The sequence below is a fragment of the Oncorhynchus masou genome, chromosome 24, assembly GCF_036934945.1.
Source record: "Oncorhynchus masou masou isolate Uvic2021 chromosome 24, UVic_Omas_1.1, whole genome shotgun sequence".
Lineage (NCBI taxonomy): Eukaryota > Metazoa > Chordata > Actinopteri > Salmoniformes > Salmonidae > Oncorhynchus > Oncorhynchus masou.
Genome location: NC_088235.1, coordinates 14,785,723 through 14,811,353, shown reverse-complemented (window position 1 = coordinate 14,811,353; position 25,631 = coordinate 14,785,723). Strand labels below are relative to the sequence as shown.

General features: G+C 47.5%; 1 protein-coding gene and 1 non-coding gene across 4 annotated transcripts in view; one reads left to right on the top strand and one right to left on the bottom strand.

Annotated features, from left to right (window-relative positions):
• The window catches only part of LOC135511860 (thrombospondin-2-like), an 80,112-nt gene extending 61,305 nt beyond the window's left edge, over positions 1–18,807 (top strand). For 2 of the 3 annotated variants that reach the window (XM_064933354.1, XM_064933353.1), the window contains exons 13-23: positions 2,193–2,411; positions 2,709–2,816; positions 3,126–3,285; positions 4,244–4,362; positions 7,251–7,485; positions 14,021–14,248; positions 15,401–15,672; positions 15,874–15,971; positions 16,262–16,401; positions 16,563–16,596; positions 17,055–18,807. In XM_064933354.1, the coding sequence (XP_064789426.1) occupies positions 2,193–2,411; positions 2,709–2,816; positions 3,126–3,285; positions 4,244–4,362; positions 7,251–7,485; positions 14,021–14,248; positions 15,401–15,672; positions 15,874–15,971; positions 16,262–16,401; positions 16,563–16,596; positions 17,055–17,058 (1,617 nt within the window). In that variant the 3' untranslated portion in view covers positions 17,059–18,807. The remainder of the gene's footprint in view (positions 1–2,192; positions 2,412–2,708; positions 2,817–3,125; positions 3,286–4,243; positions 4,363–7,250; positions 7,486–14,020; positions 14,249–15,400; positions 15,673–15,873; positions 15,972–16,261; positions 16,402–16,562; positions 16,597–17,054) is intronic. The other variant, XM_064933355.1, reaches the window with a different exon arrangement.
• Positions 13,614–13,689, bottom strand: trnap-ggg (transfer RNA proline (anticodon GGG)). Its single transcript has one exon. It is a non-coding gene; the product is annotated as a tRNA-Pro (tRNA).
• Positions 18,808–25,631: the final 6,824 nt, after the last annotated feature.

Here is a 25,631-nt window from a genome sequence, read left to right as displayed (position 1 = left end):
TATTAGTAGAGGTGTTATGATGCTTGGTTTACAGTATTAGTAGAGGTGGTATTATGCTTGGTTTACAGTATTATTAGAGGTGGTATTTGGCTTGGTTTACAGTATTAGTAGAGGTGGTATGAGGCTTGGTTTACAGTATTAGTAGAGGTGGTATGAGTTGGTTTTCAGTATTAGTAGAGGTGGTATGAGGCTTGGTTTTCAGTATTAGTTGAGGTCGTATGAGTCTTGGTTTACAGTATTAGTAGAGGTAGTATGAGGCTTGGTTTACAGTAGAGGTAGAGTTGGTATGAGGCTTGCTTTACAGTATTAGTAGAGGTGGTATTATGCTTGGTTTACAGTATTATTAGAGGTGGTATGTGGCTTGGTTTACAGTATTAGTAGAGGTGGTATGAGGCTTGGATTTCAGTATTAGTAGAGGTGGTATGAGGCTTGGTTTACAGTATTAGTAGAGGTGGTAGGAGGCTTGTTTTTCAATTTTAGTAGGAGTGGTCGGTGGTAGGAGGCTTGGTTTACAGTACTAGTAGGAGTGGTAGGTGGTAGGAGGCTTGGTTTACAGTATTATAAGAGGTGGTATGATGCTTGGTTTACAGTATTAGTAGAGGTGGTAGGTGGTATGAGGCTTGGTTTACAGTATTAGTAGAGGTGGTAGGACGCTTGGTTTACAGTATTAGTAGCAGTTGTAGGAGGCTTGGTTTACAGTATTAGTAGAGGTGGTATGAGGTTGGTTTACAGTATTAGTAGCAGTGGTAGGTGGTAGGAGTCTTAGTTTACAGTATTGGTAGAGGTGGTATGAGGCTTGGTTTACAGTATTAGTAGAGGTGGTATTATGCTTGGTTTACAGTATTAGTAGAGGTGGTATGTGGCTTGGTTTACAGTATTAGTAGAGTTGGTATGAGGCTTGGTTTACAGTATTAGTAGAGTTGGTATGAGGCTTGGTTTACAGTATTAGTAGAGTTGGTATGAGGCTTGGTTTACAGTATTAGTAGAAGTGGTAGGAGGCTTGGTTTACAGTATTAGTAGAGTGGGTAGTTGCTATGAGAGCTTTTAAGTGTGTGGAACTTTACAAAGTAACGTGTATGTGTAACTGATGGTGTGTATTTTAGCACTCAGTTTCCACTCTAACCACAAATATGTGATGTTTTAATGATGCTTTGTTAGGTCATTACCACTGGCACCACGTCTGTTGTGGTATACATACATTGTTTCTCCTTTAGAACTCTGAATCCTGTTGGGAAGTTGAATCATTTCGCTACATAGCTCTGCTTTCTAGTAGACCTGGGTTCACATAATATTTGAAATGATTTCGAATACTATCAGGGCTTGATTGAGCTTACCTGGCACAATGGAACCAATAGAGTCATCACAGAAGTACATACCCTGCGCTTCTGGCACTCCAGACAGGCAATAACAAACACTCAAAAGTATTTGAATGATCTCAAATAATATTTGAACCCAGATCTGCTCTGCCCTAATGTTGCATAACTTACCTAGTAAATTACTACCTTGTCACTGGCATTTAAAAACTGGGCCTGCTCTGATCTGAGGCTAACATCCGAGGCTAACATCCTACGAATTGATTTGAGGGAAGGGGAAAGGGAATTGTCTCATAGCTGGCATTGAGCGCCTCTGTATCCCAGAGCTGATTAAAGGAATAAATGTGTTCTTATTGGTCATCACGCAACACTGTTGTAACGTTATGGTATGAGCTCATGCACTGGCATCCACTCACTTCCTATAGATGAACAGCTGTAGCCATAGAGATATAACAGCTGTAGCCATAAGTGTTCTCTTGCTGTAGCTACACAATACACTGTAGCAGAATCCACAGGGCACAGGGGTCAGGGCAGAGCAGAGCAGGGGGCATATAGGTTCAGAAGTTCAGTCCTCACATATGGCATAACATGAAAAGACATGACATAACATCACATAACATGGCATATCATCACATAGTGTGACATAACATAACATAACATGACATCTGAGAACACACTTTACGGTGAGATTGACACTCTGATTTACTGCACTTTTACCATGTTCTTCCTTGGGAAATGAAAATATGCAAAATTAGACAAAACTAAATGGTTTATTTAAGCAATGAGGTCAGAGGGGGTGTGGTATATGGCCAATATACCCCGGCTGAGGGGTCTTCTTAGACTGTTCTCTTTCTCTCTATCGCATCTCTATCTCTCTAGGTTTGCGAGCCAGAGAACCCCTGCAAAGACAAGACCCACAACTGTCACCGTTCAGCTGAGTGTATCTACCTTAGCCACTTCAGTGACCCCATGTATAAGTGTGATTGTAGGATCGGCTATGCTGGGGATGGCTTCATCTGTGGAGAGGACTCTGACCTAGACGGATGGCCCAATCAGAACCTGGTGTGTGACGCCAACGCCACCTATCACTGCAGCAAGGTAACAGACCCTAACATTATGTTTCCTGGGCCACATTAAGCCTAGTCCATAGTCCTTGATTAAATCTAGACCTTCCTGGATTAGTCCTGGAATAAAAATTTGTTTTAATTGAGATTTTCAATTGAGCATGCACTTTAGTCTAGGACTAGGCTTAATCTAGGTCCAGGAAACTTTTATCCTCAATACCAGACCTGCAGATTTTCCATATTTTTCCAATCTTACAGTATGTCACTCGTTGATAGTTCTTCCTGTGGCTATTTCTAAAACTGTTCCCATTTCTTTATCAATCTTTAACAGGATAACTGCCCCAACCTGCCTAACTCTGGACAAGAGGACATTGACAAAGACGGCCAGGGAGATGCTTGCGACAAGGATGATGACAATGATGCAATCGTGGATGAGAGAGTAGGAGACCTTTTTTTTAACGGCCCTGTGAAGTCCAAAGCATTATTTTCCTTTGTTTTAATATATATATTTCCACACTATGAGGTTGGAATGAAAGTGTGAAATTCTGAAAATTATGATAATGCCCTTTTAGTGTAAGAGCTGTTTGAAAATAGAAGTTTGCTTCAAGGGTCAATGTTTTATTGTTAAAACCAACGCATTTCGGCAAATGCCTTCATCGGGGTATTTAGATGAATTAAATAGGAAATCAAATGCCCTCTTCAAGCAACGGACGCTTTAATAATTCTCATTTTGATTCTCTCTCCTCAGGACAACTGTCCTCTCCTGTATAACCCCAGACAGTTTGACTTTGATAAAGATGATGTGGGTGACCGTTGTGATAACTGTCCCTACGAACACAACCCTGCCCAGATTGACACTGACCACAACGGCGAAGGAGATGCCTGTGCTGTCGACATTGATGGAGATGGTACCAGTTATTTCTGACCAAATTACTAAAGAATATGCTTCACTGTTATATTATAGTCAGGGGAAAGGCTCCTTCAACTCATAACTTTTATATGCCTCTATTTAAAGGGATCATTTATCTCCTTCCCCAGAGTCAGATGAACTCGCCGACACCATTTTTATGTCTTTGCATGCGGTTTGAAGGAAGTTGCTAACTCGCGCTAGCTCAATTGCTAGCTAGTGTTAACGCAATAGCTGGACGTCTATGGGTATCTGCTAACATTCTAGTCATTGTGCTAACGCTAGTTAGCATTGCCTTGTGAAACTTCCTCTAACTTCCTTCAAACTGGAAACAAAGACATATAAATGCTATCCACAAGTTCATCTGACTCTGGGAGATAGATAATGTGCCTCATTGCCAAAATCCCCAAGTATCCCTTTAACAGTACTTTAAAATATTGGTAATTGGTACGAAGAAGATATTTCATGGATTATTGCAGGATAGTAAATCATGCAAAGAAATGACTAGCTGGCAGATTTGCGATTAATCTTTTCATCCTCAACTATCAACTGATTGATTAGCATTAGCAACTTATATGGCACGGATTGTGATATCAGGGGAAAGGCTCCTTCAACTCTTAACTTTTATACACTTCTTGGGGCGGCAGGGTAGCCTAGTGGCTAGAGCATTGGACCAGTAACCAGAAGGTTGTAAGTTCAAATCCCCGAGCTGGCAAGGTACAAATCTGTTGTTATGCCCCTGAACAGGCAGTTAACCCACTGTTTCTCGGCCGTCATTGAAAATAATAATTTGTTCTTAACTGTATTGCCTAGTTAAATAAAGGTTAAAAAAATATATATATATATATATTATATATATGCCACATGCAAGCAAATATCTAAGATTACTACCTAAGATAAGTCCTGCACACACAATATTACAATTTTCCTTCTCATTGTCCATTTCCCCTTTCCTTTAGAAATCCCAAATGAGCAAGACAACTGTCCGTACGTGTACAACAATGACCAAAAGGACACTGACATGGATAGAGTGGGTGACCAGTGTGACAACTGTCCTCTATTACACAACCCTGACCAGGTAGGAAAAAGAAACAGTCACTATTACACTACTTGTGTAATTACAAAAGCTACCCCATTGCTATTAGGGTTGCTAAATTCCAGAAACATTTTTAAAAAAAACCCAGAAAGGGAGGATTCACTCCCTCCTTATTCCAGGAATCTTCCAACTGGAAATTCTGGAAAACATTTAGAAAAGTTCTGGAAAATCAAGCTGGTATCTGCAACCCTCCCCTCTCCTCTCTCCTCTCTAACAGGCTGACACAGACAATGACATGTAACCCTCCTCTCTCCTCTCCAACAGGCTGACACAGACAATGACCTGTAACCCTCCTCTCTAACAGGCTGACACAGACAATGACCTGTAACTCTCCTCTCTGCTCTCTAACAGGCTGACACAGATAATGACCTGTAACTCTCCTCTCTAACAGGCTGACACAGATAATGACCTGTAACTCTCCTCTCTAACAGGCTGACACAGATAATGACCTGTAACTCTCCTCTCTAACAGGCTGACACAGACAATGACCTGTAACTCTGCTCTCTAACAGGCTGACACAGAGAATGACCTGAAACTCTCCTCTCTAACAGGCTGACACAGACAATGACCTGTCACCCTCCTCTCTCCTCTCTAACAGGCTGACACAGACTATGACCTGTCACCCTCTCCTCTCTGACAGGCTGACACAGACAATAACTGTAACCCTCCTCTCTCCTCTCTAACAGGCTGACACAGACAATAACTGTAACCCTCCTCTCTCCTCTCTAACAGGCTGACACAGACAATGACCTGTAACCCTCCTCTCTCCTCTCTAACAGGCTGACACAGAATATGACTTGTAGCTCTCCTCTCTAACAGGCTGACACAGACAATGACCTGTAACTCTCCTCTCTCCTCTCTAACAGGCTGACACAGACAATAACCTGTAACCCTCCTCTTTAAAAGGTTGACACAGACAATGACCTGTAACCCTCCCCTCTCCTCTCTAACAGGCTGACACAGAATATGACCTGTAACCCTCCCCTCTCCTCTCCAACAGGCTGACACAGACAATGACCTGTAACTCTCCTCTCTCCTCTCTAACAGGCTGACACAGACAATGGACTGTAACTCTCCTCTCTAACAGGCTGACACAGACAATAACCTGTAACCCTCCTCTCTAACAGGCTGACACAGACAATGACCTGTAACTCTCCTCTCTCCTCTCTAACAGGTTGACACAGACAATGGACTGTAACTCTCCTCTCTAACAGGCTGAAACAAAACAATGACCTATAACCCTCCCCTCTCCTCTCTAACAGGCTGACACAGACAATGACCTGTAACTCTCCCCTCTCCTCTCCAACAGGCTGACACAGATAATGACCTGTAACTCTCCTCTCTAACAGGCTGACACAGACAATGACCTGTAACCCTCTCCTCTCTAACAGGCTGACACAGACAATGACCTGTAACCCTCCCCTCTCCTCTCTAACAGGCTGACACAGACAATGACCTGTAACCCTCCTCTCTCCTCTCTAACAGGCTGACACAGTCAATAACCTGTAACCCTCCTCTCTAAAAGGTTGACACAGACAATGACCTGTAACCCTCCCCTCTCCTCTCTAACAGGCTGACACAGAATATGACCTGTCACCCTCTTCTCTCTGACAGGCTGACACAGACAATAACCTGTAACCCTCCTCTCTCCTCTCTAACAGGCTGACACAGACAATGACCTGTAACTCTACTCTCTCCTCTCTAACAGGCTGACACAGAATATGACCTGTAACCCTCCCCTCTCCTCTCCAACAGGCTGACACAGATAATGACCTGTAACTCTCCTCTCTAACAGGCTGACACAGACAATGACCTGTAACCCTCTCCTCTCTAACAGGCTGACACAGACAATAACCTGTAACCCTCCTCTCTAACAGGCTGACACAGACAATAACATGTAACCCTCCTCTCTCCTCTCTAACAGGCTGACACAGACACTAACATGTAACCCTCCTCTCTAACAGGCTGACACAGAAAATGACCTGTAAACCCTCCCCTCTCCTCTCTAACAGGCTGACACAGAATATGACCTGTAACCCTCCTCTCTCCTCTCTCACAGGCTGACACAGACAATGACCTGTAACTCTCCTCTCTCCTCTCTAACAGGCTGACTCAGACAATGACCTGTCACCCTCTCCTCTCTAACAGGCTGACACAGAATATGACCTGTAACCTTCCCCTCTCCTCTCCAACAGGCTGACACAGATAATGACCTGTAACTCTCCTCTCTAACATGCTGACACAGACAATGACCTGTAACCCTCTCCTCTCTAACAGGCTGACACAGACAATGACCTGTAACCCTCCTCTCTCCTCTCTAACAGGCTGACACAGATAATGACCTGTAACCCTCCTCTCCTCTCGAACAGGCTGACACAGACAATGACCTGTAACCCTCTTCTCTCCTCTCTAACAGGCTGACACAGATAATGACCTGTAACTCTCCTCTCTAACAGGCTGACACAGACAATGACCTGTAACCCTCCTCTCTCCTCTCTAACAGGCTGACACAGATAATGACCTGTAACCCTCCTCCTCTTGAACAGGCTGACACAGACAATGACCTGTAACCCTCTTCTCTCCTCTCTAACAGGCTGACACAGACAATGACCTGTAACTCTCCTCTCTCCTCTCTAACAGGCTGACACAGACAATGACCTTTAACTCTCCTCTCTAACAGGCTGACACAGACAATGACCTGTAACCCTCTTCTCTCCTCTCTAACAGGCTGACACAGACATTGACCTGTAACTCTCCTCTCTCCTCTCTAACAGGCTGACACAGAATATGACCTGTAACTCTTCTCTCTCCTCTCTCCTCTCTAACAGGCTGACACAGAATATGACCTGTAACCCTCTCCTCTCTAACAGGCTGACACAGACAATGACCTTGTAGGAGACCAGTGTGACAACAACCAGGACATTGATGAAGACGGTCACCAGAACAACCTGGACAACTGTCCTTATGTGGCCAACTCAAACCAGGCTGACCACGATAAGGACGGTAAAGGGGACGCCTGTGACTTCGACGATGACAATGACGGTATCCCTGACGATAGAGACAACTGTAGATTGACGCCCAACAAAGATCAACTGGACTCTAATGGTAAGGAGGAAAACATGTGTGCATGGACGTATGCATACCTGTGCGCACACACACACACACACACACACACACACACACACACCGTGCATCAGCATGTTGAATACCCTCACACCTGTGAACAGTGCTGTGACTGTAGCTGTCTGAATTAGTAGCCATTAGGTAGACTCTGTAAGAGCCCTATATAGTATACTGTAGATACTATCTGTAATCACACAAGACTGCTGCTTGTGGTACAGGAATCTCCCTTTGAGGCTTCCCTGCACCTGTCCACCATAAAACACAAAGCAGAACCTATTCCCCTCACTTTTACATTCATGCACTTGGCAAACCTAACCCTAACCCTGCACCTGGGTACCCTAACCCTGCACCTGGGTACCCTAACCCTGCACCTGGGTACCCTAACCCTGCACCTGGGTACCCTAACCCTGCACCTGGGTACCCTAACCCTGCACCTGGGTACCCTAACCCTGCACCTGGGAACCCTAACCCTGCACCTGGGAACCCTAACCCTGCACCTGGGTAACCCTAACCCTGTACCTGGGAACCCTAAACCTGCACCAGGGAACTGAGAACCCTGTACCTGGGAACCCTGCACCTGGGAACCCTAACCCTGCGCTGGAAACCCTAACCCTGCACTGGGGAACCCTAACCCTGCACTGGCAAACCCTAACCCTGCACTGGGGAACCCTTCACCTGCACCTGGGAACTGGGAACCCTGTACCTGGAATCTCCAACCCTGGCCTGCGGAACCCTAACCCTGCACCTGGGAACCCTAACCCTACACCTGGGAACCCTAACCCTGCACCTGGGTAACCTAACCCTGCACTGCGGAATCTCCAACCCTGCCCCGGGGAACCCTAACCCTACACCTGGGAACCCTAATCCTGCACCTGGGAACTGGGAACCCTGTACCCGCGAACCCTAACCCTGCACTGGGGAACCTTAAACCTAAAACTGGGAACTGAGAACCCTGCATCTGGGATCCCTAACCCTGCACCTGGGATCCCTAACCCTGCACCTGGGATCCCTGACCCTGCACTTGGGAACCCTAACCCTGTACCGGGGAACCCTAACCCTGTACCTGGGAACCCTAACCCTGTACCTGGGATCCCTAACCCTGCACCTGGGATCCCTAACCCTGCATCTGGGAACCATGCACTTGGGAACCCTAAACTTGTACCGGGGAACCCTAACCCTGTACCTGTGAACCGTAACCCTGCACCTGGGAACCCTAAACCTGCACCAGGGAACTGGGAACCCTGTACCTGGGAACCCTGCACCAGAGAACCCTAAACCTGCACCTGGGAACTGGGAACCCTGCACCGGTGAACCCTAACCCTACACCTGGGAACCCTAACCCTGCACCTGGGAACTGGGAACCCTGTACCGGAGAACCCAAACCCTGCATCTGGGAACTCTAAACCTGCAACTGGGAACTGGGAATCCTGCACCTGGGATCCCTAACGCTGTACCGTGGAACCCTAACCCTGTACCTGGGAACCCTAACCTTGCTTCTGGGAACCCTGCACTTGGGAACCCTAACCCTGCACCTGGGAACCCTAACCCTGTACCTGGGAACCCTAACCCTGTACCTGGGAACCCTAACCCTGCACCTGGGAACCCTAACCCTGCACCTGGGTAACCCTAACCCTGCACCTGGGAACCCTAACCCTGCACCTGGGAACCCTAACCCTGCACCTGGGATCCCCAACCCTGCACCTGGGATCCCCAACCCTGCACCTGGGAACCCCAACCCTGCACCTGGGAACCCTACCCCTGTACCTGGGAACCCTAACCCTGTACCTGGGAACCCTAACACTGCACCTGGGAACCCTAACCCTGCACCTGGGAACCCTAACCCTGCACCTGGGAACCCTAACCCTGCACCTGGGAACCCTAACCCTGCACCTGGGAACCCTAACCCTGCACCTGGGAACTGTGAACCCTGTACCTGTGAACCCTGAACCGGAGAACCCAAACCCTGCATCTGGGAACTTTAAACCTGCAACTGGGAACTGGGAATCCTGCACCTGGGATCCCTAACTCTGTACCTGGGAACCCTAACCTTGCTTCTGGGAACCCTGCACTTGGGAACCATAACCATTTCTCGGGGAACCCTAACCCTGTACCTGGGAACCCTAACCCTGCACCTGGGAACCCTAACCCTGTACCTGGTAACCCTAACCCTGTACCTGGTAACCCTAACCCTGTACCTGGTAACCCTAACCCTGTACCTGGTAACCCTAACCCTGTACCTGGGAACCCTAACCCTGTACCTGGGTAACCCTAACCCTGTACCTGGGTAACCCTAACCCTGTACCTGGGGAACCCTAACCCTGTACCTGGGAACCCTAACCCTGCACCTGGGAACCCTAACCCTGCACCTGGGAACCCTAACCCTGCACCTGGGAACCCTAACCCTGCACCTGGGAACCCTAACCCTGCACCTGGGAACCCTAACCCTGCGAACCCTGAACCGGAGAACCCAAACCCTGCATCTGGGAACTTTAAACCTGCAACTGGGAACTGGGAATCCTGCACCTGGGATCCCTAACTCTGTACCTGGGAACCCTAACCTTGCTTCTGGGAACCCTGCACTTGGGAACCATAACCATTTCTCGGGGAACCCTAACCCTGTACCTGGGAACCCTAACCCTGCACCTGGGAACCCTAACCCTGTACCTGGTAACCCTAACCCTGTACCTGGTAACCCTAACCCTGTACCTGGGAACCCTAACCCTGTACCTGGGAACCCTAACCCTGTACCTGGGTAACCCTAACCCTGTACCTGGGAACCCTAACCCTGTACCTGGGAACCCTAACCCTGCACCTGGGTAACCCTAACCCTGCACCTGGGTAACCCTAACCCTGCACCTGGGTAACCCTAACCCTGCACCTGGGTAACCCTAACCCTGCACCTGGGTAACCCTAACCCTGCACCTGGGTAACCCTAACCCTGCACCTGGGAACCCTAACCCTGCACCTGGGAACCCTAACCCTGCACCTGGGAACCCTAACCCTGTACCTGGGAACCCTAACCCTGTACCTGGGAACCCTAACCCTGTACCTGGGAACCCTAACCCTGTACCTGGGTAACCCTAACCCTGCACCTGGGTAACCCTAACCCTGCACCTGGGGAACCCTAACCCTGCACCTGGGAACCCTAACCCTGCACCTGGGAACCCTAACCCTGCACCTGGGAACCCTAACCCTGCACCTGGGAACCCTAACCCTGCACCTGGGAACCCTAACCCTGCACCTGGGAACCCTAACCCTGCACCTGGGAACCCTAACCCTGCACCTGGGAACCCTAACCCTGCACCTGGGAACTGGGAACCCTGAACCGGAGAACCCAAACCCTGCATCTGGGAACTCTAAACCTGCAACTGGGAACTGGGAATCCTGCACCTGGGATCCCTAACGCTGCACCTGGGATCCCTAACCCTGTACCGTGGAACCCTAACCCTGTACCTGGGAACCCTAACCTTGCTTCTGGGAACCCTGCACTTGGGAACCATAACCATTTCTCGGGGAACCCTAACCCTGTACCTGGGAACCCTAACCCTGCACCTGGGAACCCTAACCCTGTACCTGGGAACCCTAACCCTGCACCTGGGAACCCTAACCCTGCACCTGGGTAACCCTAACCCTGTACCTGGGAACCCTAACCCTGCACCTGGGTAACCCTAACCCTGCACCTGGGTAACCCTAACCCTGCACCTGGGAACCCTAACCCTGCACCTGGGGAACCCTAACCCTGCACCTGGGAACCCTAACCCTGCACCTGGGAACCCTAACCCTGCACCTGGGAACCCTAACCCTGCACCTGGGAACCCTAACCCTGCACCTGGGTAACCTAACCCTGCACCTGGGTCACCTAACCCTGCACCTGGGATCCCTAACCCTGCATCTGGGAACCCTGCACCGGGGAACCCTAACCTTGTACCGGGGAACCCTAACCCTGTACCTGTGAACCCTAACCCTGTACCTGTGAACCGTAACGCTGCACCTGGGAACCCTAAACCTGCACCAGGGAACTGAAAACCCTGTACCTGGGAACCCTGCACCTGGGAACCCTAACCCTGCGCTGGAAAACCCTAACCCTGCACTGGGGAACCCTAACCCTGCACTGGGGAACCCTAACCCTGCACTGGGGAACCCTGCACCTGGGAACTGGGAACCCTGTACCTGGAATCTCCAACCCTGCCCTGCGGAACCCTAACCCTGCACCTGGGAACCCTAACCCTGCACCTGGGAACCCTAACCCTGCACCTGGGAACCCTAACCCTGCACCTGGGTAACCTAACCCTGCACTGCGGAATCTCCAACCCTGCCCCGGGGAACCCTAACCCTACACCTGGGAACCCAAATCCTGCACCTGGGAACTGGGAACCCTGTACCCGCGAACCCCAACCCTGCACCGGTGAACCCTAACCCTACACCTGGGAACCCTAACCCTGCACCTGGGAACTGGGAACCCTGCACCTGTGAACCCTGCACCGGAGAACCCAAACCCTGCAACTGGGAACTGGGAATCCTGCACCTGGGATCCCTAACGCTGCACCTGGGATCCCTAACCCTGTACCGTGGAACCCTAACCCTGTACCTGGGAACCCTAACCTTGCTTCTGGGAACCCTGCACTTGGGAACCATAACCATTTCTCGGGGAACCCTAACCCTGTACCTGGGAACCCTAACCCTGTACCTGGGAACCCTAACCCTGTACCTGGGAACCCTAACCCTGTACCTGGGAACCCTAACCCTGTACCTGGGAACCCTAACCCTGCACCTGGGTAACCCTAACCCTGTACCTGGGAACCCTAACCCTGCACCTGGGTAACCCTAACCCTGTACCTGGGAACCCTAACCCTGCACCTGGGGAACCCTAACCCTGTACCTGGGAACCCTAACCCTGCACCTGGGAACCCTAACCCTGTACCTGGGAACCCTAACCCTGCACCTGGGAACCCTAACCCTGCACCTGGGAACCCTAACCCTGCACCTGGGAACCCCAACCCTGCACCTGGGAACCCTAACCCTGTACCTGGGAACCCCAACCCTGCACCTGGGAACCCCAACCCTGCACCTGGGAACCCTAACCCTGCACCTGGGAACCCCAACCCTGCACCTGTGCACCATAAACACACATGAGATTCCTTTTATCCCCTCCTTTTTCACTCATCGTTTTACAGTTCAATATGCCTTGTTCTATTTCCCCTCTCTCTCTATAAAAAGGCAGGTGTATAGTGAAGTATGGTTAGAGGTTTATAAGTAGTATGTGCACATCCAGTAACTGTTGAATGCTCCCACTGTTTTATTGTGCAAGTATGGTGGGTGGGTCAGACAGGAAAGAGTTAACAAAAATGAGTATTTCTGGGTCAGGGTTGATGAAGTCATTAGCGTATGCCTTCATCGTGCGGAGCAGGAACCCATGATGGTATCATCAGCCAGCTAGCCACCCTGCGGCCAGGACAGTTTTATTTCCAAAAGGTGCATCTGGGCTCGCTTGCTCTCGATTAATCCACAGTGCCCAATTTCAGTTTCATCATGCAGGGTTACCTGGAAATTGTTTAGTTGGCTTTAAATCAAACAGTCTGTGTGGAGAGGGGGGATAGGGAGGCAGGGAGGGAGAGATATATGGGAAAGATGGAGTGAGAGGGAGAAAGAGTGTGCCAGATCCCTTCATCCTCTTCACATCTCATCAAAAGGTGTTTATTTGATAGAATCAAGTCAGCCCCCTGTGCAATAACAAAAGAGTAGAGGAGAAAGTGGAGAAAACGAAGCTACTTCACCGTAGCACAGGCTTTAATCTCGCTGGCCTCTTCCCTTTACTCTGTATTATGCCCTGAGTCTATTTCTAATAGACAATGTCCTCTAAGACAGTTACACGTATCAATGGTAGTTTTCATGGCTTGCAGAGATGGCTGAGACACCTTATTGGACTTGGCGGACATTCACTATTAAAAGATAAAAGTTCTTGGGAAAGAATTGTGATTATTTTCTGTTCCGCTTTTTTGATGAAAACTTAGCTGACTAAGTATATATATATATATATATATCCCATTTAGCAGACGCTTTTGTCCAAAGCGACTTACAAGTCGGCTGGGGCCACTACTTTTACATATGGGTGGTCCCAGCGGGAATCGAACCCACGACGCTTGGCGTTCCCAGCGCCATGCTCTACCGACTGAGCCACACAGGACCCAGTGAAACGTCTGCCTTCCCTGGGGTGGCAATTTTAGTCTCCAGAAATGATGGACATTTGAGGTAAAGTTACAGGTTAGCATGGACCGTTTTCACTCATCGTGCACCCCAGGAGGAGTAACTGCTGCTTCTGCAAAAACAAATGGGGATCCTACTAATACATCAATAAAAGCTTCCATGGGAAGGGAGGAGCAACAACCAAAGATGGGACATTGTATTATGAATTCATGGTGCTCTGTTATTCATTTAAAAAGCAGACCTCGTTACGACCACAGTCAAAGTTGTCACACTAGGACTTTGTATTTTAACCCTTCTGTTCTTCTATCAACAGGCGACGGTAGAGGAGACGCCTGCAAAGATGACTTTGACAACGACAACATCCCGGACATCCTTGACGTGTGTCCTGAGAACAACGCCGTCACCGTCACAAACTTCCGGAAGTTTCAGATGGTGCACCTGGACCCCAAGGGAACCACGCAGATCGACCCCAACTGGGTGGTTAGGCATCAGGGCAAGGAGCTGGTGCAGACCGTCAACTCTGACCCAGGCATCGCTGTTGGTGAGCAGGACGTTAACCTCAATATGTAGTCCCTATACTAAATTATTAGAGATACGTTTGAGATATTTAATTCACTACAGTTTAAAGATGTGCAGACCGTCAATACTGCACACCGCCGTGCAATCTCCATAGACAAACATTGGCATTAGAATAGCCAATAGCTCAGTTACTTTCAATGTGGCACCGTTATAGGATGCCACCTTTCTAACAAGTCAGTTAGTCAAAGTTCTGCCCTGCCGCCCCTGCTAGAGCCGTGCACTTAGAGCCGTCAACTGTAAGTGCTGTTATTGTGAAGTGGAAACGTCTAGGAGCAACAACAGCTCAGCCGCGAAGTGGTTGGTCACATAAGCTCACAGAACGAGAACGCAGAGTGCTGAAGCGCGAAGCAAGTGAAAACCGTCTGTCCTTGGTTTTTTCAGTTCCAGTTCAATATGCCAGTTCAATATGCCACTACCAAGTTCCAAACTGCCTATGGAAGCAACATCAGCACAATAACTGTTTGCCTGCACTTAACCCTGACCTCAACCCCATCCAACACCTTTGGGATTAATTAGAACGCCGACTGAGATTCAGGCCTAATCACCAAACATCAGGGCAAGTCCCTGCGGCAATGTTCTAACATCTAGCAGAAAGCCTTCCCAGAAGAGTGGAGGCTATTATAGCTGCAAAGGTGGGGACTAATGTCATATTAATGCCTATGATTTTGGAATGTGATGTTCGACGAGCATGTGTCCACATTCTTTTGGCCATGTAGTGTACAGTATATGCATTTTAATTCTGAATCCCTGATGATTTTTTAATAACCAACCATCCTTAGTATTCACATGTTCTGTCCCACCATCCATCCTTAGTATTCACATGTTCTGTCCCACCATCCATCCTTAGTATTCACATGTTCTGTCTTACCATCCATCCTTAGTATTCACATGTTCTGTCCCACCATCCATCCTTAGTATTCACATGTTCTGTCCCACCATCCATCCTTAGTATTCACATGTTCTGTCCCACCATCCATCCTTAGTATTCACATGTTCTGTCCCACCATCCATCCTTAGTATTCACATGTTCTGTCCCACCATCCATCTTTAGTATTCACATGTTCTGTCCCACCATCCATCCTTAGTATTCACCTGTTCTGTCCCACCATTCCAGGCTTTGATGAGTTCAACGCGGTGGACTTCAGTGGTACGTTCTATGTGAATACGGACCGGGATGACGACTACGCTGGTTTCGTGTTCGGCTACCAGTCGAGCGGCCGCTTCTACGTGGTGATGTGGAAGCAGGTCACTCAGACCTACTGGGAAGACAAACCCTCCAAGGCCTTCGGTATCTCTGGTGTCTCCCTGAAGGTGGTCAATTCAACCACAGGCACAGGGGAGAACCTGAGAAATGCCCTGTGGCACACAGGAAACACAAAAAATCAGGTATGCTAAGATCCAAGATTCCATCCAAGTGGCCACTCAGCCTGACACAGCTAAGTCATATAAGCCAACATATCATACTGTGTCTCTGGTGTAGTCATACCCTCTATTGAGCAATCTTTCAGTCAATCAATCAAATATATGAAGTAACCATAGATCATAGCTCTTTAGTAAATTATTGTTCTCCTTCTCTGTTGTCTACAGGTGCGCACTCTTTGGCACGATCCCAAAAACATTGGCTGGAAGGATTACACAGCCTACAGGTGGCACCTCATCCACAGACCCAAGACTGGTTTCATCAGGTGAGCAAGTCTAGCCTAATACCTAGAGCTCAGTCGGCTAAAACAGTCTGGTGGCATGTAGGAGACCTGGGATCGAATCCAGTTGATCACACCCATCACTCTTTCCTCAGTAACGGTCTGCAAATTCTTTGTATAATAGAAGCACTAATGATATACAATAGGCTAAGCTATTATCCAGGGTGTTTTATCTAAGTGTCTGGTGGCATGTAGGAGACCTGGGATCAAATCCAGTTGATCACACCAAGCGATCCTTTTCAATCATTCATGTATTGTCTTGTTGCGTTTTGCAGGGTTGTGGTTTATGAAGGGAAACAGATCTTGGCAGACTCAGGACCAGTGTACGACAAGACGTTTGCTGGAGGACGGTTAGGCCTGTTTGTGTTCTCCCAGGAACTGGTCTTCTTCTCTGATCTCAAATACGAGTGCAGAGGTGAGTTCTATAGCTAGTAGCACCATTCTAGCTTGGTCCCAGGTCTGTCTGTGCTGTGTTGAATGGTTGGTTGGTGAGAGATCTCTCCTTTATGGAGACAAAATGCAGCTGAGGGGGGGGAAAGTGTTGTTAAAACCTTCTAAATATTTTCCAATACTCAGATGAGCTGGAGTTTCCAACTGTGTTGTCCATCAGGTAACAATCATAAAGAGGTCTCTGCTTTGTGTCGGCTGTAAAAAAATAAAATCACGCTTTGTTAAAAAGAAAACAGCAGTCATGCTTTTGCTTCTGCTTGTCACCTTGCCTGGTTCCAATGACTCAGACTAGTGTGTTTGTGTGTGTGTCACTGCGGGAGGTCTGGTGTGTGGTCTTAAATGTTTCAGGTGCTACTTTGATCACAAATATGAGAATACTGCTTGATCACTTTCACGGTGAAATAGTTGTCTTGCTTTATGGAATGATACACCCAATGCTCCACCTTTTGCTGTATTCAGTGTTGTACCTTCCCAGAACCATACTGCCAAACTGTATAGGTATACAGCTGTATACTGTATATAGACTTAATCTACATACTGTATGACTCTGGATATGCTGTTATTCCTTAGCTTTGTGTTTATAAATAATCATACTTTTTTTTTCTTTTTTTTATCTAGATAACTGAACAGCGTTGGATGTGAAAACTTCAAATGGCTAAAGACACTAAACCTCATAACCTGTTCACCAGCCTATTGCTGAGTCGCTTGTCATTTCAACCAAAGAAATGTAGCTTCAACTTCGCCCCTCCAGTCTTTTTGCCTCTACCTTTCCATTGAAGGGGCAGCCATGGCCCTTTGCAGTTTTTCTGAGTGCCTTATGTGAAAAGACATTTCCTTGAGAAGTGAAAACAGATGACAAGCGGACAAACGAAAAAGGCCTTGGCGATGGAACAAAAACTAAGTAACTGATGTTGACAACATATTATAGGGATTCTTTGAACAACCACTTTTGTGCTTTTCTAACTTTCTACAGCTTTACATTAACAAAAGTAAATATAAAATGATTGTTACTCGATAAATATTGCTATTTTTGCTGGAATAGAGAGCCACTTGGTACAGTAAAGGTGTCTAGGTCGTCTCTGTATTGAGCTCAGCAGTTTCAGCCATGCAGTGAAAAATACGATCAAATGTACTATTAACTGCCAAACTCTTATTTGATACCAAAGCACACTGATGTATGTTGCTGACTTAATGAAACAAAGTTATATTTTATATTGTTTCTTATGCCATCCTGAACTGATCTTCAGTTACCCATTTAAAATGTTTGTCAAACTCTAAGGTTGACCTTGAGACCGTTTTATAGCATTTTAAAGTTCTTTGGGATGTTTATACTAAGTTTGTACTATAATTTCTTCTGTAAATTATTATTGTGAGTTTGTCTTGTTTTGTTTGTTAGAGATGGTAAATCATTTATTTATTTGTTTACACTGACGAAATTTCACAATCGAAGTACAACAGAAAAATCGTTGGATATCAACATCAAAATGTCTCAAACATCAAGATAGAATAGACTATCACAAACGTTGTGCATTATGCAGTGTTATGTCATGTATTACTTGATTCATATGTTCACTAATTCCCCAAGAGAGGCCCTATCGTCACTCAAAACAATGCATGGTTTCAAGTGGAGCAGTTGTAGTAGTTTGGGTTTGTTGTAGCGTTCTATTCCAATACCCCTCCAGCATCCCACTTCGATAGAATCAACAATATATTGTGCATGCATTCTAGTAGTATGCTAGTATGGACATTGGAACATAGACTTAAGTGTTGATGTAAGAGTGCTACATTGATGTAAGGGCAAATGTCATGTTTGGGGTTAGTTGTAGTAGTAGTATGTGTGAGAGAACAACAATGATTATTATCACAGCATCCTTGACCACGACAGCTGGCGGTCTGAGGTTTGAGTGTGTTTGCCTGGTGTGATAGGGGGACATTTCAGATGGGACACAATGAAAACACTTGAGTTTATGTCAATGTAAATGTGTCGTTAACATGTTAACGTAGAAACAGGTGGTCATGAGAAGAGAACTTTCTGTTTTGAATAAGTGAAACTTTTAACCAGATGAATCTATTCAAACATTTAACCATTCTAGAATCTATTCAAAAATCAAGTAAAAATGTTTCTTGTAACTTTTGATTGAATTTTATGTATCAAGGATATTTGCAATGTATAGCTTTTAAGTTGTCATCAGTCTGCATAGCATGAATTGTTGTCAAATTTCTTTGTTAATAACTAGCTTTGTTATATTTTGTGAGGGATATTGCAATGCACAAATGTAAAAATAAAAAATAAAAAAAATATTTGTTTGTTGTTAAATTTACCATTATGAGTTGTGATAGTTGTAGAGGAGTCGTCATGTATGTGTTCTACTTAAAAGAGATGATTGCCGCCTGGCAGAAGATATTTGTAACGAACCGAAAATGCAGTCAGCATCTTTTGTGACAAAATATCTTGTTTGAACGTTTTCTTCCAAAAATTAAGCATGCTTATTTCCTAAATAAATTGTTTGTACACCATGTCTTCTTCATTGTGATAATGGAAATGATGGATTGTTATAAATATGTCATAAAATTATATTGATTTATATTTACCATTAAACTGATTGATCGATTAATTAATACATCAGTTCCTTTAAATATTGTCAAGTGAAGATAAAATATATAGTCCCTCTATTTGAATCTATCATATGCAAAGAGAAGTATTGTAAGAGGTGCCGATCTGGTGGCAGGGAAGTCAGACGCAGGAGAGCAGAACTTGGTAATAACCGGAGCAGTTTAATAGTAAAACCAACGGCATAAGAAATACAAAGTATGGGCACAATAACCTGATGAGCACCAGTCAAACAAAATGTGCACAAGCACTTACAATAAACAATACCACACAAAGACATGGGGGAACAGAGGGTTAAATACACAACACATAAAATGAGAACCAGGTGTGTGGGGAAACAAAACAAATGGAAAATGGATCGGCGATGGCTAGAAGACCGGCGACGTTGACCACCGAACACAGCCCAAACAAGGGGAGGCATCGACAAGGAGAGCCCCCCCCCCCACCGGCTCCAGCCGCGCGTCGTCACCGGCCTCGGGGACGACCCGGAGGGCGAGGCGCAGGGCGATCCGGACGGAGACGGTGGAACTCTCGCAGCATGGAAGGATCCAACACGTCTTCCAACAGAACCCAGCATCTCTCCTTCGGACCATACCCCTCCCAGTCCACAAGGTACTGAAGACCCCTCACCCGACGTCTCGAATCCAGGATGGAACGAACGGAGTACGCCGGGACCCCCTCGATGTCCAGAGAAGGCGGAGGAACCTCCCGCACCTCAGACTCCTGGAGCGGGCCAACCACCACCGGCCTGAGGAGAGACGCATGGAACGAGGGGTTAATGCGGTAATCTGGGGGAAGCTGTAACCTGTAACAAACCTGTAACAAACCTGTAACAAACCTTGTTCACTCTCTTCAGGACTTTAAATGGCCCCACAAACCACGGACCCAGCTTCCGACAAGGCAGGCGGAGGGGCAGGTTTTGGGTCGAGAGCCAGACCCGGTCCCCAGTGCGAACACCGGGCCTCACTGCGGTGACAGTCAGCGTCAACTTTTTGGCGCAGCACAGCGTGCTGAAGGTGAACATGGGCGGTGTCCCATGTTTCCTCCACGCACCAGAACCAGTCGTCCACCGCAGGAGCTTTAGTCTGCCTCTGATGCCAAGGAGCCAGAACCGGCTGATACCCCAATACACACTGGAAGGGGGAGAGTTTAGTGGAGGAGTGGCGGAGCTAGTTCTGGGCCATCTCTGCCCAGGGCACAAGCTGCCCACTCTCCCGGCCGGTCCTGGCAATAGAACCTTAGAAACTTACCCACATCCTGGTTAACTCTCTCCAACTGCCCGTTACTCTCGGGGTGAAAACATGAAGTAAGGCTGATGGAGACTTCCCAGACGTTCCATTAACACCCTCCAGATCCTCGAAGTGAACTGGGGACCCGGATCAGACACTATATCCTCAGGCAACCCGTAGTGCCGGAAGACGTGTGTAAACAAGGCCTCCGCAGTCTGTAAGGCCGTAGGGAGACCAGGCAGAGGAAGGAGATGGCAGGACTTAAAGAAACAATCCACAACAACCAGGATCGCAGTGTTTCCCTGTGATGGGGGAAGATCAGTCAGGAAATCGATCGTCAGGTGCGACCATGGCCGTTGTGGAACGGGTAAGGGGTGTAGCTTACCTTTGGGCAGGTGCCTAGGAGCCTTACACTGGGCGCACACCGAGCAGGAGGAAACATAAACCCTCACATCCTTAGCCAAAGTGGGCCACCAGTACTTCCCAGTCAGACAGGACACTGTCCGACTAATGCCTGAATGACCAGAGGAGGGTGACGTGTCTCCTGACCCCAGCCTCCAGTATTTATGTTGCAGTAGTTTGTGTTGGGGGGCTAGGGTCAGTTTGTTATATCTGGAGTACTTCTCCTGTCTTATCCGGTGTCCTGCATGAATTTAAGTATGCTCTCTCTAATTCTCTCTTTCTCTCTTTCTTTCTCTCTCTCGGAGGACCTGAGTCCTAGGACCATGCCTCAGGACTACCTGGCATGATGACTCCTTGCTGTCCCCAGTTGACCTGGCCGTGCTGCTCCGGTTTCAACTGTTCTGCCTGCGGCTATGGAACCCTGACCCGTTCACCGGACGTGCTACCTGTCCCAGACCTGCTGTTTTCAACTCTCTAGAGACAGCAGGAGCGGTAGAAATACTCATAATGATCGGCTATGAAAAGCCAACTGACATTTACTCCTGAGGTGCTGACTTGCTGCACCCTCGACAACTACTGTGATTATTATTATTTGACCATGCTGGTCATTTATGAACATGTGAACTTCTTGGCCATGTTCTTTTTTTTGTGGACTGTTTACCCCTTTGTCTCCCCAATTTCATGATGTCCAATTGTTTTTAGTAGCTACTATCTTGTCTCATCGCTACAACTTCCGTATGGGCTAGAGAGAGACGAAGGTTTAAAGTCATGCGTCCTCCGATACACAACCCAACCAAGCCGTACTGCTTCTTAACACAGTGCGCATCCTACCCTGAAGCCAATCCCCTGGTCGATGGGGTGGTAATTGAGTCGCCTCTTTTGGAGAAGGCGAGAGCAACATCGGCATACTCGGGGGGAATGCACACGGTGGAGACCTGGTCTGGACCATAGTAGCACCTATGTAAACCCCTAAACATCTACCCGAGCACTCTCGCGACCACCCAGTGAGAGCCCTCCGTTGCCATGAAATAGTGGGGTTATGACAAGCGAACCAGGGTAGACCTAGCACCACTGGAAACGTAGGAGAGTCACTGAGAAAGAGATTTTCTCCGTGTGACTCCCCTGCGTCACCATGCCTAGAGGAGCGGTGGTCTCCCTAATCAACCCTGACCCTAATGGTGGCAGGGTAGGGGCGGCAGGGTAGCCTAGTAGTTAGAGCGTTGGACTAGTAACCCAAAGGTTGAAAGTTCATATCCCCGAGCTGACAAGGTACAAATCTGTCGTTCTGCCCCTGAACAGGCAGTTAACCCACTGTTCCTAGGCCGTCATTGAAAATAAGAATTTGTTCTTAACTGACTTGCCTAGTTAAATAAAGGTTAAAAAAAATGGTCAACTAACTAAGGCATGAACTGTGAAGGGCATTTCCACAGGAACGATCCCGAAACTAAAGGCTTATGATCTGTCTATAAAATTCCCAGCCGCGCCTGAATCGACAAGCGCCTTATGCTGGGAATGCGGGGAAAATTCAGGAAACATAATGACCAAAAACATTGTGCAACAGAAGGCTCTGGGTGAGAATGGTGCCTTCTCACCTGAGGTGACGCCAGACTGCCCTGCCTGCTGCCTCAACTCCCAGAGGAACCAACCCGGCAGTGTGACCTCTGCGTCCACAAATGGTGCATGAGACGGAACCTCTTCCAGTCTCCCTGAGTGCAGCACCACCCAGCTCCATGGGCATCGGAGTGGTGGTGCTGGGGGATGGAACCGACAGACAGATATGGATACAATCATCTCAAAGCTATTTTTTTCATTTAACCTCTATTTAACTAGGCAAGTCAGTTAATTAAGAACAAATTCTTATTTTCAATGACGGCCTAGGAACAGTGGGTTAACTGCCTTGTTCAGGGGCAGAATGACAGATTTTAACCTTGTCAGCTCGGGATTCAATCTTGCAATCTTTCGGTTACTAGCCCAACATTCTAACCACTCGGCTACCTGCCATTAGGCTACCTGCAGCCTACCTGCAGCATTTCCCAAAGTAGCAGTCGGTGATAGAAAGGCGTTTACCCTGGCTAGATGGTAAATAACATGGTGCTAATGTAACATACTTTCACATTCCATAAAAGTGCATTGATGATAAACAATATATCTGAGTGACAGATTTCTTCTCTGACCTTGCTTTTTGAATCCGAAGATATGTTTGAGAGGTTTTAGCTCTAAGATCACTCACACACACTCTCTCTCACACACACACACACACACACACACACACACACACACACACACACACACACACACACACACACACACACACACACACACTCACACACTCTTTCACACACACACACACACACACACACACACACACACACACACACACACACACAAATCATTGTCAAATTCAACGCTAATGAAAGCCATTTCCAAGATAATTTCCAAGATAATTATACAGTTACAAAATGAAACGTACATCCATTTGCACTAGCAATTATGTTTCATGGAATGCACTGCAGCAAATAGGATTCAAATGTATTTCCTTGTCACATTGCTGCTCAGGCCTTCGCTACAAATCGGCAGTATAAAAACAGTGGCATGGTAGCATCACACAAAACACTAAAGGATGGGGCAGAGGAGTCTGGGCTCTTTAACTGCTGAAGATTCTGCACTCTGTACCACCTGTCCATACGGTATGTAGATAGCAAGGACACTGAAGGGTTTTAACCACAGTAATAAAGGGGGAGGAGACAAAGGGAAGGACAGGATTGATATGAAGGAGTTTGGGAGAATAAAGGCCTACTCTTTGATACTTACACATTTTTGTTGAGAGTAGCTACATCTCTCCATCCTGTGGTTGTGGTTGGGTGGCTGGGTCCTTAGGGCTGAAGCCCACTGAATAAGCTCACGTGGCATTCACCTCAGCCTGGGTATGGACCCAGAGAGCGGGCCCAGAGAGAGTTCCTGGTGGTTCACGAGGCAACTCTAGAAGATGGAGCCATGTGGCACAGATAGGATACAACTGCTTTTCTGCTAGATCTAATGTGGGTCATTCAGTATAACCTCTCTAAGACGTTCAGTAGAGTTGGAATTAGTCAGTCTAATTCTACGAGGTTTGGAGTATGCACTATTTGCAGTCACCCAAATCAGTATTTACTTAAGCATTCAGTTTGAAATATGTTCTCATATCTGGTTGTAATTTAGAGCCCTTTAAGCAAATGACTCATGCAAAGTCCATTTGCGTACTGTAACCCTAACCCTAGCTTTGTGTGTGTGTGTGTGTGTGTGTGTGTGTGTGTGTGTGTGTGTGTGTGTGTGTGTGTGTGTGTGTGTGTGTGTGTGTGTGTGTGTGTGTGTGTGTGTGTGTGTGTGTGTGTGTGTGTGTGTGTGTGTGTGTGTGTGTGTGTGTGTGTGTCCTGTCTGACTAGGTCGGCACAATTAGCCGGCTATGGACCTTGGCACCACAACATCAGTCTAAATAATGTTTCCCAAATATAACCCTACTACCTACACAGAGGACTACTTTTGACCAGAGTTGTATGGGTCCTCGTCAAAAAGACACTGCCTAAGGAATAGGGTGCCATTCTGGACTCTTATCCAAACAGGTTTAAAGGGAAAACCGCCCTGTGTGTTGCTTATCCCCAGGCTCTCTCTCTCTCGGCACCTCCCTCTCTTTCCACCTCTCTCTCCATCTCTCTCTCCACGTCCCTCTCTTTCCACCTCTCTCTCCATCTCTCTCTCCACGTCCCTCTCTTTCCACCTCTCTACATCTCTCTCTCTCGGCACCTCCCTCTCTTTCCACCTCTCTCTCCATCTCTCTCTCCACGTCCCTCTCTTTCCACCTCTCTCTCCATCTCTCTCTCCACGTCCCTCTCTTTCCACCTCTCTACATCTCTCTCTCTCTACCTCCCTCTCTCTCCACCACACCATTCTCTCTCCACCTCCCTCTCTCTCCACCTCCCTCTCTTTCGTCCTCTCTCTTTCGTCCTCTCTCTCTCCACCTCCCTCTCTCTCCACCATTCTCTCTCCACCTCCCTCTACACCTCCCTCTTTCCACCTCCCTCTCTCTCCACCTCCCTCTCCAGATTTCTCTTTTTCTCATCATCTTTCTCTTTGTCTCTCTTTCTTTCTCGCTTTCTCTTATCTTCCATCACTTCTCTCTCTCCACCTCCCTCTACACTCTCCACACATGGCTGCTCCCTCCATGTGGCCCCTCTTCCTCTTCTCCCATTCTCTCCCTGCTTCGTCTCTTATCTGATTCAGTCAAAATAGAAAACCACTTCTCCCATTCTCTCACTGCTTCGTCTCATATCTGATCCAGCCAAGATATAATACATTTAGGTGGTGGGTGGTTAATGCTTGACAGCATAACAGGGATGAAATAAGAGGATTCCAAATAGAGGAAAAATGTAATGATCTCAACAGGATATGACGACTCCTCCTCAACCATCTGTGCATGAGTCCTCCTCCACATCCATCTGTGCATGAGTTCTCCTCCACAACCATCTGTGCATGACGACTCCTCCTCAACCATCTGTGCATGAGTCCTCCTCCACAACCATCTGTGCATGACGACTCCTCCACAACCATATGTGCATGACGACTCCTCCACAACCATCTGTGCATGACGACTCCTCAACAACCATCTGTGCATGACTCCTCCTCCCAAACCATCTGTGAATGACGACTCCTCCTCAACCATCTGTGCATGACGACTCCTCAACAACCATCTGTGCATGACTCCTCCTCCCAAACCATCTGTGAATGACTCCTCCTCCCCAACCATCTGTGCATGAGTCCTCCTCCACAACCATCTGTGCATGACGACTCCTCCACAACCATCTGTGCATTGGGGATCCCGAGTGGCACAGCGTTCTAAGGCGCTACATCTCAATACTAGCAGGTGTCACTACAGACGCTGGTTCAATTCCACATTGAATCGCAACTGGCCGTGATTGG